At 34.8% G+C, this 17793-nt stretch overlaps 1 protein-coding gene across 1 annotated transcript in view; it reads left to right on the top strand.

Annotated features, from left to right (window-relative positions):
• The window catches only part of CFAP47 (cilia and flagella associated protein 47), a 258137-nt gene that overhangs the window by 115229 nt on the left and 125115 nt on the right, over nucleotides 1-17793 (top strand). Inside the window, exons 47-49 of the mRNA XM_079305151.1 lie at nucleotides 3365-3508; nucleotides 5044-5217; nucleotides 14408-14519. Of these exons, the coding sequence (XP_079161277.1) occupies nucleotides 3365-3508; nucleotides 5044-5217; nucleotides 14408-14519 (430 nt within the window). The remainder of the gene's footprint in view (nucleotides 1-3364; nucleotides 3509-5043; nucleotides 5218-14407; nucleotides 14520-17793) is intronic.

Below are 17793 nucleotides of genomic sequence, written 5' to 3'. Positions count from 1 at the left end.
TTAGTTTGATGGGCTTAATTTTGATGTTTTTCTTTTGAAAATTGTTAGTCTATTATTTAATAATGCTATCACAATGAAAGTGAAAAAATAGTTATTTAATTTAGGGTAGAAATACACTATTTCTGAAGGAAAAAAGGAGAGATGCTGAGGAATAAAACAGTAGAACTGGATTACATATAGTTAAAAAAATGTGGAAAGCATAGCCAGTATGTCACATTTATTTTTTTCACATATATTTCTTTGTGTATAAAACCTGTGGCACATGAGAAGTACCACCAGAGAAAAGATGAGTGCAATATCATCTCTCTCAGAAAATTGTTGGTCAAATTTCAGAGAACTTTAAAATAAAATTTATAACCAAAAACCCCCAAAAATTATGGGGAAGGAACTTAAGCTGTGAGAGAAGGAATAAAGATTCTTTAAAAGATAGAACCACTAAAATATTTCCTGAGATCTGAACTACAGTTCAGTCTATGTACTTTTTGTTTTAGAGCCACTAAGGAATACTAGTGAGCTAATTTATAGAGAAATTATTCTGAGATTTTGTAGTCAGAAGAGTGGGGGCAGATTCAAACAGGACTGAATATCTGGGGAAAGACCATACTGAATGCTCTGTCAAATACTGAGAGTAGACAAGGAGCTAGTACATCAGAAAGGAAAAAAGAAAATTAAAGGAAACCATATTACAGTGCTATCTGTCCTTGCACAGAAGTTTTAAGATGTTAATAATTTATGTATAAAGCATTGATTTTTTAAAATGTTACATTAGCCTAAAAACAACTGATAAATAACACAGAAAGGCAAGGGGATTTTCTACCTTGTTTAAACAGACACTTTCTAAACAGATTTGCTATATTCTTCTGATGGACTTGCTTTTCACTTCAGAGTGTTCGCTTTTTAGGAGTTAGATACTTCACATTTCTATATACACTCACTCTTATAGGAGCTTCTCCATCTACCATTTTCTCATTTTTTAATATTTTTATTAGCAGCACTGTATTTGCCATTTAAATTTTCTCATATATTCTGTGGAAAAAGATATACTCATTGTGAAACTGAAGATGGAGTTATCCTATCTGCTAAAAACAGTTTCTTGATCCAAATATTTAGTGTTCAAAGCACTTCTTACAGACACAAGCAAACTAACAGTCATAAAGTGTGCTAGATGGAACACTTTGTACATGGAGCAGATGAAACTGCTCAGCTGGTTTGCTGAAAGCCATGCAGTGAATTAGGGGCAGAAACAGAATAAGAACCCAGCTGAATCTGAGATCTCTGATTAGTTTCTTTTGGAGTTTCCATAATTTTCTCAAGCATGAGATGGATGTGACTGTTCCATCTCTGCCTTTCAGACTCTCCAGGTAGAGGTCCAGTACAATTATTATGGATCTTGGGTTGAACCACCTCCAATCCTGTGAGGAGATTCTGACTCCCTTAGCATTAATTGTGTTCAAATTGACAGGCTTTGGATGAGATTTTGCATTAAGCAGAGATCCTGTAGGAATTAGATGATTAAAGCCATTAATGAACATGTGTAAGGGAGTAGAATTTAACAAATAGGTTCTTTTAATTTTCTAATGTTTGTGGTTCTCCTTAGTATCTTTTTTTAGAAGACACTTTTAGACAAATTCATGCTGTGTTAGAAGAATTTGTTACAAAATAATTTCACAATGACCATGTTTGTCAACAAAATTTCTCCAGATGACAAGTTTTTGTGTTAGAGATTAAGAAGAAATATTTGTGTTACATACTGATGTAATCATCACTGCTGTGGATAAAGGAAACATCAGATGCCAGTTGTACTAGAAATCACTGAAAATAAAACAACTTAAGCACCCGAATTTTCATGGTCCTCCTCTAGAACCTAGACCAATCCTGATGATGTTTCTTCTCAATCCAAGTTTTAAAATGTTAGATTAGCAGAGAGTGATGACCTGCCAATTTTACACCTGGCCAGCTGGTTTTCAAAAGGCTAAAGCTTTTCCTGGCATTGTGGAGATAAAAAAACATGATAATAAAAATAATCTTTGTTGTCTTTTTTTCTGTTTCATTTTATTCTTGGCATGAGGACATCATACTTTTTTCTTTTGTGTTTTCTACCAGAGATGATGTCATTGTTATTAGAGAATTGGAGACATGGTGATGAAAGTTTTTTGTGAAACTGAGGCACTACACAAAGCTCAGCATTCCACACAGGCATGTGCTCAAGTACTGGGAAATTTAACAATTAACCCTGAAGCAATAATCACACATATTACTCAAACCTTAGATATATGGTGCTGCAGGTGTGGGTAGCTCTGGGTTAGCTCTGATGGCCACAGGTTCTTGTTTCTGAGACTTTCATAGACAGAAACAAAGACAGAAGTATCACCTCTGTTCCCTGAAATCCATTCTTTATCTCTGATGTTTGTATACAATTTTCCATGGATGAAGACCATTATTGGTTGAAAGATTACCTCCTATTTCCATAGATCAGATTAAATTAATCTTCTGTATTTGATGAGGCATGAATTAGCTCATGAGTGACAGTCTATTTTATCTTTCAGATGAGTTTTAATATATATATATATATATATATATTTTTTTTTTTTTTTTTTTGGAATGGATATTTGGTCATCTGGTTCTTTTAAATAGTGGGAGGCTGAATAGCTTTTTTAAAAATTTTTAGTATTTTTAGGCAGCCTCTAAGCATGTATTATGAAATATCTCACTTTTTACCACAATCAAGCAGTCTTGTAACACATCTGGATGCAAGATAAACACGTTTCTTAAATAGGTTCAGGCTCATATTGTTCAAGATAGACATTCTTTAAAGTAGTCTCTTGAAAGACCAGATTCTGAGAACACAGGACTGTAAATTCCTCTTTGGAGATGGAGTTCTCTATTCATAAGACTGATCCTGTAACGTTTTCAGTGGCCAAATGAGGCAATATATGCCAGCACACTACATCAGCACTTCAAAGGGCCACACCAAGATTTTCTACAAATGGGATAGGAACAGAATTTTGGCAAGCATTAAACAGCACCATAAAGATACTTAAAAATGTTTATAGTAATACTTACAAATTCCATCTTGACCATTAGCTAGATCATGCTCATGTTCTTCTAATGAGTATTCCTGCTGGCAGAATTGCTACTGAAAGTAGGGCTTCTGTACCTCTGGCTGCCAGGAATAACAGATTTATTATTAGCTTATTTCATTTTTAAAATATACTGCTTTTATTCTTCCCAAAGGCACTTTGAGCCAGTACTGGGAGCAAATGAATACTGTGCTCTGATGTGGTGATAGCTGCAAGTGAAAGCTGAAATGCACATTAAAATTTTTAAATGCATAATATAATTTACATCTTTTATTTTCTTTCAGAATAACATATCCAATGAGGACTGGAAGTTTGAAGCAGTTTTGGAAGGACAGTGTTTTCATGGCCCTCCTGTAATAAATGTGCCTGTGGGTGAGACAGTTCCATATCCTCTCACGTTCAAGCCTGTCGCCGAGTCTGTAATAAAGGTGAGAGAGAAATTAGTTTCAACCTTAGAAAAGGATGCTTTCAACAATAAAATTATCACCAGTATCCAAATTGTGAAAGTGTTTAGACAGTTGATAATATTACAGCATCTGCTTGAGAGAAAGAAATAATAAGATTTACTACTATCTGAAGTAAAAACACGAACTAATTTTGTAATCCTTAATATTAGGTATGATAGATTTCCACACCACATATTCCCATGTCTTCTTTATTTAATTATCTATTATATTCTTCAGTTTTATTCATTTCCACAAAATCCTTCAATTCTACAGTTATTCTGTGAAAATTCTGAACTTTTATCACAAAAATATACATTGTTGTTCTGAATTTAAATACTTGCATTTAATCATATTTATTTACCAAATGATTAGGTGATATTTCTCATTGCATGCCTACATCACAAAATAGTTTATATGATGGGTACTCTATTTGCAAGTAAAGCCACCATTTCACAGCTGCTTTTGCCATCAGAGTAATCACTGTTCCAGAGGCTGAAATGAAGAGCAGAGCAAAGGCTATTAACAGCTCTAGCCAGAAGCTGTATTTGTGGTTTTGTCTGTGTCCCAGCAGAGAGATTTTGACTGCAAGTTGCTGTTGAAATATGTGAACTTCCAAAGATGAAAGAAACGATCTTTGAAGCACAAGCAACCCTTCTGCATGTGTTACCAAGCACATATAATGCAGTTTAGGCATCCAGTATTATAAAATTATTAAAAGCCAAAACCCCTGAATTTTTTGATGACAGATGATTATGGAGAACATTTTAGCTGAATCACAAAATAGTCCGGGTTGGAAGAGACCTCCAAGACTATCTAGTCCAGCTGTCAACCCAACACCACCATAGCTACCTCTAAACCAGGTCCCAAGTGCAACATCCAGATGCCCTTTGAGATGGTGACTCCATCACTTTCTTTGGGAATTTATTCCAATGCCTAACCACTCTTTCAGTCAAAATCTCTTTCTAATGTCTAATCTGAACCTCCCCTGGCACAATTTAAGGCCATTTCCTTTCAGTCTTTCCCTTGAGGCACAGAGAGGAGACCCATCCCCACCACACTCTAACTCCTTTCAGGTATTTGCAGAGAGCAATGCAGTTCCCTTCAGTCTTCTCTCCAGGCTCAACACTGTGCTCATGAGACAGGTGAAGGACAGGTGGAAACACTCAATGAGCAAGGTTAAATATTATATGAGAGACAAGGACACATGTTCTTGAAGATGTTTGTTTGAAGAAGCTAAGAAGTAAAAAAATCTAGAAATATGAAAAATTTATCATGTTGGATTTCACAGTTTAGAAAAATTTAAAATAAAAGGTTTTGTTTCTCTGGTTTACTTCTCTGTTTAGCAATGGGTTTATTTAAGACCCAGGAAATTCAATAGGAGCCCTTGTAAGCACTGAATCACCTAGATTTGAGATTATTAATTAAAGGAGTTGCTTTGGCAGGTAAAGGAGATTGAACAGTAATGAAACTTCTTTTTTTTTTTCCTCCTTTTTTTTATTTTTTTTTTTTTTTAATAGGGAAGGCTTATTCTGAGAAATGTTACAGCTGGAACTCAGAACATCTTTAATCTTAAGGGAATAGGGAAGAAACCTCTGCCTCAGGATTGCATTTTCATAGAGTGCCAAGTGGGAAAGGTCTCTCATAAAATCTTATGGGTGTACAATTATACCAAGAAGTTGCTAAAATACAAGGTAATTTTTTTGCAATAATATGCCAAATATTTTTATGTCCAAGGATTGATACATTATGTATTACAGTAGCAACAATTACTGTAATTGTAGATACAATAAGAAAATTCTTGTATCCGTGAGAAAATTTTCTGTAGTTCAAGTATATATATATATGTTTATAGTTAGGAAATCTGTGAGATAATGCATGATTTTACTGTATGCTTGATAGGAAAAAAAGATTTCTTTGTGTTTTAGTCTGATTTCTGAGGGTACAACACTTCTACAATTGTTCACTTGCTAATCTTTCCTTCAATGATTTGAAATCTGTGGCCAACTCCATCAGTTTTGAAGTCAGAGAAGGAGCCTGAGAATTACTAGTTTCCTAAAATCTTCATAAAATATTGAATATTACATGCAAAGCACAAAAATTATTATTCTACTGAGGAAAGGATTGCAGCATGAGCTCATTATACATGAATCTCTCATGAAATTCATAGTAATCCAGTTACTGTCTATTGCCCAGCTGTTGTTTCAGCACTGTTGGAGGAAGTTTGGAATACTTTGTGTATTTGGTGATAGAGAAATCAAAGGTAATCACTGGAGTCGTTGAAAGGCAATGGGTCATTGAGGAGGTTAATAAAAATTCTTTAAAAATACAGTTTTATTGATTTCCTTGCTCAAGAACATATTTTTACTATTAAATGTAGTAATCATTTTTCATATTTTCCATTAACTATATTTTATAACTGTGTTTATGCAAACACATTTAAAACCACTATTGTAGTACTCAAATAGCATTCTACTGTTTATCTTGTCTGTATGTTTAATTTGAAAGTGATAAAACTATTTCTGTATCATTGCTTCTGTACCCATGTGTTGGATCTCATGTCCTAAGTCAGCAGAGGCAGAAGGTACATGAGGGCAAAGAAGATGAAATTCTGCTTTTCTTCTCAGCTACACAGAAGTTCCTGAGCAGGAATATCTTAGACTGTGCTCGAGAAAATCCATATTTGTGGCTCTATCATGGCATTTAAATCTAGAGTAGATAGCATCCAGATATTATGGCCATGCAGTGTTTGCCAGGATGGCTCCATCTATTGGAGCAATGCCGGGGGATGCCAGCTAAAAATTGTCAGCATAGGTAAATATATGTATTTAGTTTTTCTTTTGTTGAAGGATTGCAAATGGGACAATGGTACATGCTAAAAGACAAACTGACTAGCTGACTAGTGTGGACTTGAAAACTGAGTGATTTTGTTGATGCCTGTAGGTCCAAATGCTGCTCTATTCAAATGGTGATGAAGGATTTGACTGTATGATATAGAGATCATGTGCATAGCAGCAGCAGTGTTCTATTCAGTAATGATAATTCATGCCAATGTGAAAATCCTTCCTTGGGTGTCTTCTTTCTAGTCTCCAGTTTTCCAGGTTTCCACTTTTACAGGTCAATCAATCTACATTTAGTAAACTTCATATAACACAGGAAGGCTCAGGTTCATATTCCTATTTTTTGACTGATTATAATCCCTCAAAACTAAGAAATGAATTTTTTGGGCATCACTAGCTTTGACATTTTTATTTTCAACAGTCTTAGTTTTTTAGATATGAATGCATTTGCATTTCTAATATGTTTGTACTTTTATCTCTAGAAGAAGTGAACGTTTTTGGCAACAGAGTAATTTTTTCAGCTTTTCTATTTTGTGTGAACTCAGTTTTTATGGTGCCACTGTAAGTGAAAGGTACACAAATAAAAAACTTCAAAATGAATACATTAAAATTATTAATTGTATGTATTTTTCAGAAATATTGCATTAAATTAATTTATGACAGCTGTAAATGTTCCAGGGTGAGCTCTGTGTGACTGAACTTTGACCTCCTTGAGGGTGTTCTCTGGGCCCTGCAATATGACTTTGGTTAGTTTTGTGATGGGGGGGTGGGTGGGGGGAGGTTTGTGATTTTTTTCATCTCTATGAAATACTGCTTGACAGTCCAACTCTGTGTGCTCTTTTTGCTCAGGGACCTCTGAGAGAGAAATGTAAGGTCAGCTATTTCATGCATGTATGCATATAATAATCACAATGAATAATGCATTTTCTCTGTGTGAGGTTCTTACCCAGAAGCAGTTGCAGAACAATTGTTGGAGCAAAGTGGGCTGGAATTGCTGGAAAAGGCATGGTTACAAAACCTGCTGGAGTGTGCAAGCTGTCCCCTCCACAAACCAAACAAAATTAATCACTTCCAGCACTCTCCAGCAGATGTCATGTAGTGTCTTGTGCTGTTGGAGTGAGCAAAGATCATCTTGCTTTTATTTCAAAAGAGTGTGTAAATTAGGATTTAATCACTAAATTCAGAACATGATCACAGGTATCTGTAGTTATTAGGAGAATGGAGAAAACATCCTCTAAGAGGGAATTGATACCCACAGCCTTGTTGGAAATGCCAAATAAAGTATTTACTCAGATGTTTATGACACAAAAGGCAACAGGAAAAAGAAATTATTCTAATATTGTTGCTGTTGTTCATTCCATGCTGCCTGATTGCTGCAATATCTGGGTAGTCTGTGGTGAAGCAGAGTGTTGGCTTTGTCTTTGTTGGTGTTTCCCTTGGGGCAGTTGCTGATAGCTCAATTACTCCTCCTCCTGTTTAATCCAGCATCTTTGACAGTTTTCTGTATTGTGCTGTAGCTAAGTTGGTGATTAAGTAGAGGAAATGTCAGTCTTGGTAGACAGAGCAAAGATAATCTAAAGAGTAATAGTTTTGGATGTGTTTTTGATGGGATCTTTTGTAATTTTGTTGACTAATGAATATCTTCATTACTGAATTGGTTGGTTGATGTGCCCCATACACTCTGCATTGCTGGAGTATGTCCACAATATGAAGTAATTTCTTATAGATTAACTGGGACACACATGATATTAAAAAAAAAAACCCAAACAAAACAACAACAAAAAACACACACAAGAATTTCATTTACTGAAGTAATAATGCTCAACCTATATCAAAAATGGTATGAGATGTTCCAGTAGCTGACAAACATAATAATTTACAAGCACGTCCACAAACAATTTGTTGCACAATGAATACTTAGCAATAGGTAATTTAGCAGAACTAATACTTGGGTAAATTTGCCTTGGAGGTGTAAATTTAGCTTCACTATTCCATTTTAATAGCTGAATATATTAAGCTATAAACTTTACAAAAAACCTCATTTCATTTAAAAATAAAATTACGTTGTATATATGCAACTCTGTTTCTCATATTTGCTTATTTTTCTAATAGCCTAAGCCAAAATGAAAGTACTACTGCAAAAGTGACTATTTAAAAGGAAATTTAAGTCTGGAAGGAGGAAGAGGGAAATAATCCTTGCCTTTACTGCACAAAGATAGCCCTATTCTAGCTGAATAATTTTGGGGTTTTTTTTCCTTCTCATTCTTATCCAGAGGGTTTTGTCTGGGGCAGAAATAATTTTTGTATATGTAGTTTGATTGTCTGTGCAACCATTAGTGTGGATCTAGAGCTGGGAAGAAATGCCTCTGCAGTTCATTGGAGGTCATGTGCATGACTCCATCAGTCTACCTTTAAAACTTCTAAGCAAAACCCTTTCAGTGCTCACAAAGCTTTCCATGATTAAAAAGACAATTTCCATAAATTCCCTTGAAAAATATGAATGATTTTATGAATTCTTTTCTACTGATTGATGTGTAAACCTTAGGGAACTGCTGCCAGTGTGATCCTCTTGGTTGGTTCTGGGGGATCTTATAACAAATTATCTTCCTTGTGATTAACTTACTCCCGGATATGAAAAAAACAATCACAACAGAATTCATAAAGAATTTATGCATATATAAATAACATCAGCCAGAGAGCATGTCCTTCTCTGATGATGAATTAATAGAAGGTGACTGCAGTGTAAATGGATTTTAGTGTCTGTAAAATTACATTCAACTCCTCTTACAAGAGAAGGAAGTGTAAAGCATTTCTATGAAAATCCAATCTCTCAGTCTCATGACAAAACTTTTTATGCAATTTTCTTGTTTGTTTATATTAATCTTTTTCTACTGGATATAAATAATTGTCTGATGTGTTGATGGCTCTTTCTAATGATACCTTTGATAGAAACTTCAGCTATAAAGCTGCCTAATTCTTTCAAGGCATGGTTTTGCAATAAAGATATAAAACTGTGTAACTGTTTTTCTCATTGCTGTTCAGAATAGATGTCATTAAAGTAAACTCTCCAGAGGAATCTCAAGACCCAATTAAATTACCTTTCAGGCATTAGGTTTTACAAATGGATAGTATTTTATGAAATTGTAGAATAAATGAAAAAACATGAAATCCCCTGTTTTTCAGCATATTTACCTCTATTCTCTGTATATCCATTTTGAGTTTTTACAATGTCACCAAGACAATATCATGAAGGTTGGGTATTTGTAACAAATGACTCAATGTAATGAAATTATGTCCCATAAATCTTTAATGAGGGGCTTCCCTGTTGTTTGTTAATGTATCTGAGATTTTATGAGAAATAATTCTGTGCAAGTGTAGTAACCTGATTGCTCAAGGTCAAGTTTATATTCTTTAAGAAGTGGATTTGTGTATTCCATAGTCCTTCAATTTTTATCTGTCCTTCCAATTAATTTCCCTTGGCTTCTACCAGAACTTCTGTAACAGGGGATCTTTTCACTAAAGAAAAGATAATCTTCATAGTAATTATGAATGGCTCAAAGGCCTACAGAATCTAAGAATAACTGTAGTTGTTGTCAGGTGTTTTTTTGATGAGTAGTTGTGAAATTTTTTAGATCAATTCAGAGCATAGTAAGATCTTGAAATGTGTTAGTGGTCTTGATAGGTGGCCTGGTTTAGGAACAAATCTGGATTATGTAGCATTCTTCATTATGTAGAACTCCAAATTTCTGCTAAACAGGAAGAAATTATTTGAGATCTATCCTCAGTGCAATGCAAACGTGTTTTACTTCAGTGTGGTAATATGCTGGTGGCAAAATTAGTGTGATTGAATGATTTCCTAATGACTCAGGAATTTGGGGAGTTTGCACTGACAGGTGAATGAGGGAAAGTAATGGGGGCTTTTTTTGAAAAACTACCATTCTTGGGAGTTTTGTAAAGCGTTTGGTTGTCAGATTGATCAGTGACTCCCACAAATCTGGTTCTGGCCTAGGGTCAAAGAGCATTAATTTTTTGCTAAGTAGAACCTCTCAATATTGTTAAACAGACCTGAGAAAGAATTTTTAAATGGAAACCTTGAATCATATTACTGTCTAACTTTATTATACTAAGAGACAATGGAGTTTAAGTATATTTGATACTACATTCACCACTTTGCCTTGAAGTTTTTGTAGTTATGCTTGTTTGGTTATTCAGCTCTGGAAAAAGTTACTGTAATTTTGAAGTTTGGTTTTCCATTTCTGTTAAAGTTACCCATATTACAGTTCTGTAGAATGAATTTTCAAACCAGTGACAGATAGTTTTCAATTACAGCATTTTATACATATACTCCATTTATACTTTCTGGCTGTGTGTAAATAATGACTTGATGTATAAGAAAATGGAGAACAGTATAATTTAAAAAAACAAATCTTTGGGTATGGATTGATTTGAGCAAATGTTGTACAGGGCCACAACGATAACTTTAGTAATAATTTACATTTTGGCTCCATTGAATTATTCTGCAATTCTAGTTTCCTGAGTAATAGTGTAATGTAACATATTTTAAGAATCTGCCTGATAAATTTTGTGTGTTTCTCAGTGTGTATCTGCAGATCTGCCTGTTTCTCTCCGTATAAGTACTGTATATAAGTACAAATCTCTGCAACTCCACCCTTGGTGTGGGTTCTGGTTAATCCACCTGTAATTGTTCATCATTCACTTGTTGCACATCAGGACAGAAGCTGAAAAACTGCCTCTCCCACTAAGTGGAAGGAGTAATTCCTAATCTTGACTCATTTTGAATAGCTTCTAAATCAATGTTATTTTTGTTGTTGTTGATAAAAGCACCCCAATTTATTCCCTATTTTCTTCCTTTAAAATGTATTTGCCTAACAACAGTGATCCATTGAAGATTTTGTTAGGCATATTAAGGTCCCTTCAGGAACACAGTGTTGATTATTGTATGACATAAGGTTATTCTGTGCTACATCTGTGACTAAAATTGTGTCCTGTTCTTATATATAATCCTCATAAAAATGCATTCTAATAAGAAATATCTCTCTCTCTGATATTCAGAAGAAAGTTAAATTCTGAGCTTACTGTGTATCAATTCTTTTGTTGCTTCACTCAAAGCTTTCCTCTAAACTTAATGAAATCTTCGCAACTACTAATTGTTAAAAAAATCTGCAATTCCTGGACTTTCTCCTATGTGTACTTTTAAATTCTCCAACTTTTTCACTTTCCTGGATGTATTCTTATTTTGTAATAGACCTGCAGTTAAGCAGAGACATGTTATACAATATTATGCCATATTAGAATCCCAAATGTCTGTGAACAAATGAGAATGATTCTTAGTATGAATTCTGATTATTAGTATAAATTGCCTGTGTGCATGGGCAAGCATGGGCATGCACTTTTAATATCCATTTGTATCTGAGGTAGATAATTTAATTAGTCTCAGTAACAGAGCTGATAAATCACGTGGCCATTGGAGCAAGACAAAATCTGTTTAAGGAACATGGTGAGTGATGTCTGTCACAACCATAAACCTTCTCAGGAGGTTGGAGACTGTGGTTGTGACCACTCTTGGAGATTGGCTAAGGTGTGAATAACTGAGGTAACAGAGACAAATAAGGTTGGTAAATGAATGGGGGCAATTCCTTATAGTATTTGTGTTACAGCTCTGAAATAGTGAGCAGCATGAGGAAAATGAGTTTAATGACAGCAGTTGGAAAGGTGGCAGCAGGTCAGCATCAGTTATGTGCAAGTTTTAGTGAGCATCTGATCCCAAAAGGTTTAATCTGGTGGAGGACAGGAAAGGGAGAATTCCTTCATGTCTCTTGAATCTCTGGATACAAGCACTGAAACACTGGCCATGTGTGTACTGATGTAATTTCATTGCTTATACTCAACCTTTTCCTATTTGGTTATACAGTCGCTTCTTAAGTTTAAAAACTTGATTTTAAAAAATTTAGCTTCAGTTAGTTCACTATTCTGAAAAAGTGTCGAAAATTTTTCTTGAATGACAAAAATCAAACTTCCAGTTCATATTTACTCATCAGCAATCCAAAGGCATTTCATGTTTATAGTCAACCATGCCAATAGTGTTCCTTTTACTTTGACATCTTGTGGTAGAAACTTGTCTGGTATGCCCAGTCTTTTGACAGAAACTGTATTATCCAACCCTCTGCTTTTTATCCAATTAAAATTAATTACATTTATCCTTCTTTTGCTTCCGTCTCCATGTAACTTTTTCCTTAAATAGAAATCTCATTTTAACTAATCTTATTTCTACCCCTAGTAATTTGCTGTCATTTCTATTAGCCTAGTTGTATTTTTAGGTACTTATCCTTTACTTTTGTGTATATTTGTTGTAAACTGAAATGTAATAGTCCATAAATGTAGCAGTTTGAGTAATTTTTTGCTTATATTTTAATAAATGAATCTTCCCCATCTTCAGTGTGTAACAGCCCTGCCTTTCCTATGCTTTGCTCTGTGTTGACAACTTAAAGATTTTTTTTTAAATTTTTTTTTCTCTAAGTGCCAATTCAACAAGTCTTTTCATCTGTCTCTTTTTTAGCATTTTTTTTCCTCTTGTCAAGTAGTCTCTTTCTATTCTTTCTGGTTGTTGGACTTTTAATATCCGGTTTGAAATGCAGATTTATTAGAGAAGAGGAAGACTGTTGATTTGTGAGTTTTTTTCTCTGTTGCTTGGAATAGAAATTCTGAATTTACAAGAACAAGCACCTGAAAAAGGAATTACATTAACATAAATACCACAGAGAGACAATGCATTGTAAGCAGTGATTGTCTGAATCAGAAGAAAAGATGATTAAAGAATTGGCTTTTTTTCTGCAGAAAATAATAATAAAATATATTTACTTTTAAAATGAATGTGCATCTAATGCTGCTAGTGTTGCAAAAGAAATCTTTGTAGAATGCAGTATCCACTTGGATGCTTGACAAGCCAACTCTGCCCAGGGATGCTTCAGACCTGAACTTTTCACCTGATGCCTTTTCCTGGCTTACCTAAAAACAGAGGCCAGCCAGAATTAAGAGAATAAAAGCAGATCTATTTAATAAAGGACCTTCAGGTACATTCACGGCAGATGAAGCCTCCCCAAAATGGATGGTGTCATGAGTTTTTCAGACAGATAAGTTTGGTCCATTTACATATCAGGTTAATTCTCTAATTGCAGCTTCAGGTAATGAAGTCATGTGCCCCCAGTTTGCTTTCCCCAATTCATTTTTCAGGGCCTGAGGCAGCAGAGTGTCCTTGAATTTCAGTCCTAGGGGGATTGTTTTGTATGATCAAAATGTGAAGAGAGTTAACTCTCTATAAGGAGTTCAGAGTCATATACTACTGTAGTACAGGATATAAAGAATATAAAACCTGAAATCCTAAGGCATCACCATGAGCAGCTGCTTGGACAATCCCTCTGCAACAACCCTGTACAAGAGAGAAAGAAATGAGATGCAACTAAAAAATATTCACCCTATTCTCTCAATGAGCTTTACAGTTTTCAATATCTAAAGCTGTGCATGTGAAAATTGTGTTGGTCTCTCCATTGCCCTGACAGTTACCATGCATGCCATGTATATGTGCCATTTACAGAATGTGACACATCAAGAAGCACAGTTTAATATCACTTGAGGTCTAGCAAATGATGTTATAATGACACTTCAGATTTTCTTCGTTCTGTCTATTTAAATGGATCAGTACTGCTGAACCTCTTTGTTAAAATGTATGTGAAGTATTAAGGGCCTAACTGTGAAAATCTGTGCAATATGTAAGCACTTCTGTGGTCTGATCAAAACTTTTGATCATGTTCAGCAGTGACTTCAAAATTTGTCATTGATATGATCTATATATACCAGCATTTGTCATACAGTGTGTTTTCTTTCATTTGCATAAAGTTTATAATTTACTGATAACATATTTTCTATTCTGCTCTTCAAAGCAGGTAGAATGGATATTGTCTTGATGGTGTTCTTGCAACAGTTATTTGCTTTTGATGAGTTTTCCTCTGTGATTTGTCTTGCCCAGGTGTATTCCAATCTCTCAATGCTGAGTGGTGCCCCTGATCTGACTATTAATCCAGAGGACACTGCAGCTTACACTTTGAGTATATCTCCCTGCAGACGAGGAGTCTTTCAAGGTACCATTTAGGGATATATAAAATATCCCTCTAAATTAGCAGGTTAAATCTGTTTAACCCTAATGCTTGCATTTGTTCTGCATAACCTTTTATTCTGGAAGTAAGGTTGTCATTACTGGTGATTCAGGTTTTTAAACTGGCTCATATTTTTATTTTTAAAGGTATCTTGCTGCTAAATGTGTGGTCAGGTTCTTCAAAAGTGCCAGCATATGAACAACTTTATGCATTTAATTGATCTCATGAAAATTGACTATATAGAAAGTAATGATTTTTGAATTATCACCAAGTTTGTGGATCTAAATTTAATTTTCCAAAACCTGTTGAATCCCTTTAGTTATTTAGCATTACTAGAACCAAATATGTAAAGGCAGAGACCAGAATTTGATTTTTCCCCTTAATTAACGTTCAATCTGTTGACCACAAGACACGAATACATAAATAGAATGCAGTGAACTCAGCTCTTTCTTTGACATATGTGGAGGCTAGGGAGATCTAAAATTAATTGTACATAATTTGCATCCATCCATATTTCTAATGGTATTCTTAACGTACAATACAAAACTCTTGATTGTTTTAAGCAATGTCAGCATCCCATAATTTATGTTTTGTCCTGATTTTCTTTTTTAATAACAATTCAGATTTCCTGATTTTTAAATGCTTGGTAATGATTCTAAAATTCCATGGTCCATTATTTGCCCTCATAATGTGAAAAGCATGAGGATGCTCATTTTGAGAATGAAACAGTACAATCAGTCTTTGTCTTCCCTGTGGGGTAACTATTGTAGCAACTCTCAGCAGAGAAAAGTACAAAGCTGTTTGGGAGGGAATTATGGAAACAGAAAAGACCATCCTAAATTAACTGAATAGCACTTAGGAAAGATTTGAACTTCTTAAACAAAAGGTTTCCTGATAGTGGATATATCTCTTAATAAAAAATGCTTAGTGTGTGTAGTTCTGAATTTGTGGGTTCCTAACTCCAAGCACTTGATTCTGCTGCATTCTTGGACAATTGAGATTGATGACAGCTGTTTTCTCAGCATTAAAAAGCTATTAAGTCTCGTCCCTCAGGATGTCAAACTACTTTGCTCCTTTGGCCATTTTGTTTTCAGTACCTGATCTGTAAAATGTAACTAATAATGCCATCTCAATTCACAGGTGATTTGTGCAAAGAAATTAATACTTGTAACAAGGCTTGGCCTAGTGCCACAGGAAGACTTCAGTGCCCTGATCTGTAGCCCTGAAAAAAGAGAAAAATCACGCTATGTGAATAGGAATCAGTTTTCAATGAAATTGTAACATCAAAAATGTGTACCAGGAAAAATTGAGGATGTACTATATTTTAACATGCCCTTTTTTAAGCATTAAAGATTTACGAATAGTCTCTTCTTGTGCCTTAAAAAATCCCCAGTTCCTTTATATATAATGAAAATTTCAGTAGAAGAGGCGCCAAGGGATCTATCATACAGCAAATTAATAACAGGTGATAAAAGCCATGCCTTCAAAGGGATGGAGATGGCATGTTCAGATCTACATCTCCAATGTTCTCTCCTTCTCTTGACTTCTATCACGATGGTTTCCATTTTGTTTTGAAGTATTATATGTTCACTGAGTGAAAAAAGAGATCAGTTTCTCTAACCCAACAAAAAGTTACTGGTTCAAATGCTGGGAAGCCACATCTGTTCTTTTTCTGAGAAAATTTCATATATTTTACACTTTAAAATAACTTGATCGAAGGGTAAAGTTATCCTTTGAAAAAGACAGGGCCCAGTTATCTACAATCCACCTCCTGGCTCAGGGCTTGCTTTAATCACTACCTCAGGAAATCTTGTTCATCCTTCCCTGGAACAGAGACAGGTTTGGCTCTCTCTCAGAAATCCATGCATACTCTCTAATCATTCAGCTGCTGTAGCAGGGAGGGGGTGGAGGGAAGAGAGGCTGCTATCACAGGTGAGAAAAGCAGCAGCTGATTTTGCTGTCTGATGTTAGGTTTGATGTAAACCTAACTACCAAGTGTCCTACCTAAGGTAACCTGTAAGGAAGTGCTTTCTTTGTGGCTTCCAGGAGCATGGAAGGCTGTTTGCTTCAGACTGTGCAAGGCTGGGAAGTCATCTTTGTTCTCCAGAACAGAATTTCCAGGTCCTAAGGAACTTCAATTTCAAAGATATCCTGAAAGCCAAAAACAAATTAATATGGAAATATAAATATAAATATATATATTTGTATCATATATGTATGTATGTATATGAATGACTTTTTGGCTTTCAGGATATTTTAACAGCCAGCCTGAATCTTGAAGATCACAGATAAGAAACTTATTCTTTTTTCAGTCTGGTGAATTTGTTTAGAAGGAAGAAAATAATCCATGGGGTGATCAGCTTGAATGACTGAAAATAAAAAGCAACACTCCAAAGCCATCTGCAGAGGAAGTAAATTTTCTCCTGCAAGGAAAAATCCCCAACTATTTTAATTTGGCCAGTTACACTATTATGATACCTAGCTGAAGACTGTCAGAGTGGCAAGGAATAATTTCAAGTCTAAAACTTCCTAACTTGTAAGTATAAAACTTTGCAGCCATGGTGTTCTAATACTGTTTTTGTCATATTAAAATAAATTCTGATAAAAAAAACTTTTGCCACATAAGTTGTACTGAGCAAATGGTTTGCATTTTTCATTTTCTTTCAAATTCCTTTTACTTCCAAAATTACATAGCTTCAAAATTATGCTGCTTTTGCTTTCTGTCTTGCTGTTTTATGGTTGCTAAGCTAAAAATGGGCCCAGTTATTTTCTAAAGCCCATTTGGAAGCATTCCAGTAGAGGGCTAATATTGCATGCATCAGCTAGTTTGGAGGTGCATGACAGCTTTAACACAGAAATAATAGCAAATAAACACGTCAAACAAGATTCTGTCACCACATAAAATTCTTCAGCAGTCTGTTTTCTGAGTAATTGAGCAATTTTCTTTAGGTTTGATAAAGCCTCTTCTCCAGATTGCTTTATATTTTATCAAATTTTTATTTCTGCTTTCCACAGAATGGACCAGAATTTTATTATTAGCAAAACCCATAATACTTAAATATGTCTTGTGCAAAAAACCCACACACCTTTCATAATCAGTGCCCTTTTATTCATACAACCCCCTAGCATTTGGAAAGGAGCTTTCTAACTTTATGTCTCACCTTTCATTAATTTTATAACTAAATCTATGTTTAGTAGGCAGTGCTTTTCCATGCTCTTTAGAAACTTAAATTGAGGAAAAAGGCAGAATGCTCCAGGC

The sequence above is a fragment of the Erithacus rubecula genome, assembly GCF_903797595.1.
Source record: "Erithacus rubecula genome assembly, chromosome: 1".
NCBI lineage: Eukaryota > Metazoa > Chordata > Aves > Passeriformes > Muscicapidae > Erithacus > Erithacus rubecula.
Note: the sequence above shows the minus strand (reverse complement) of the source record. Positions and strands in the feature narration are given on the sequence as shown.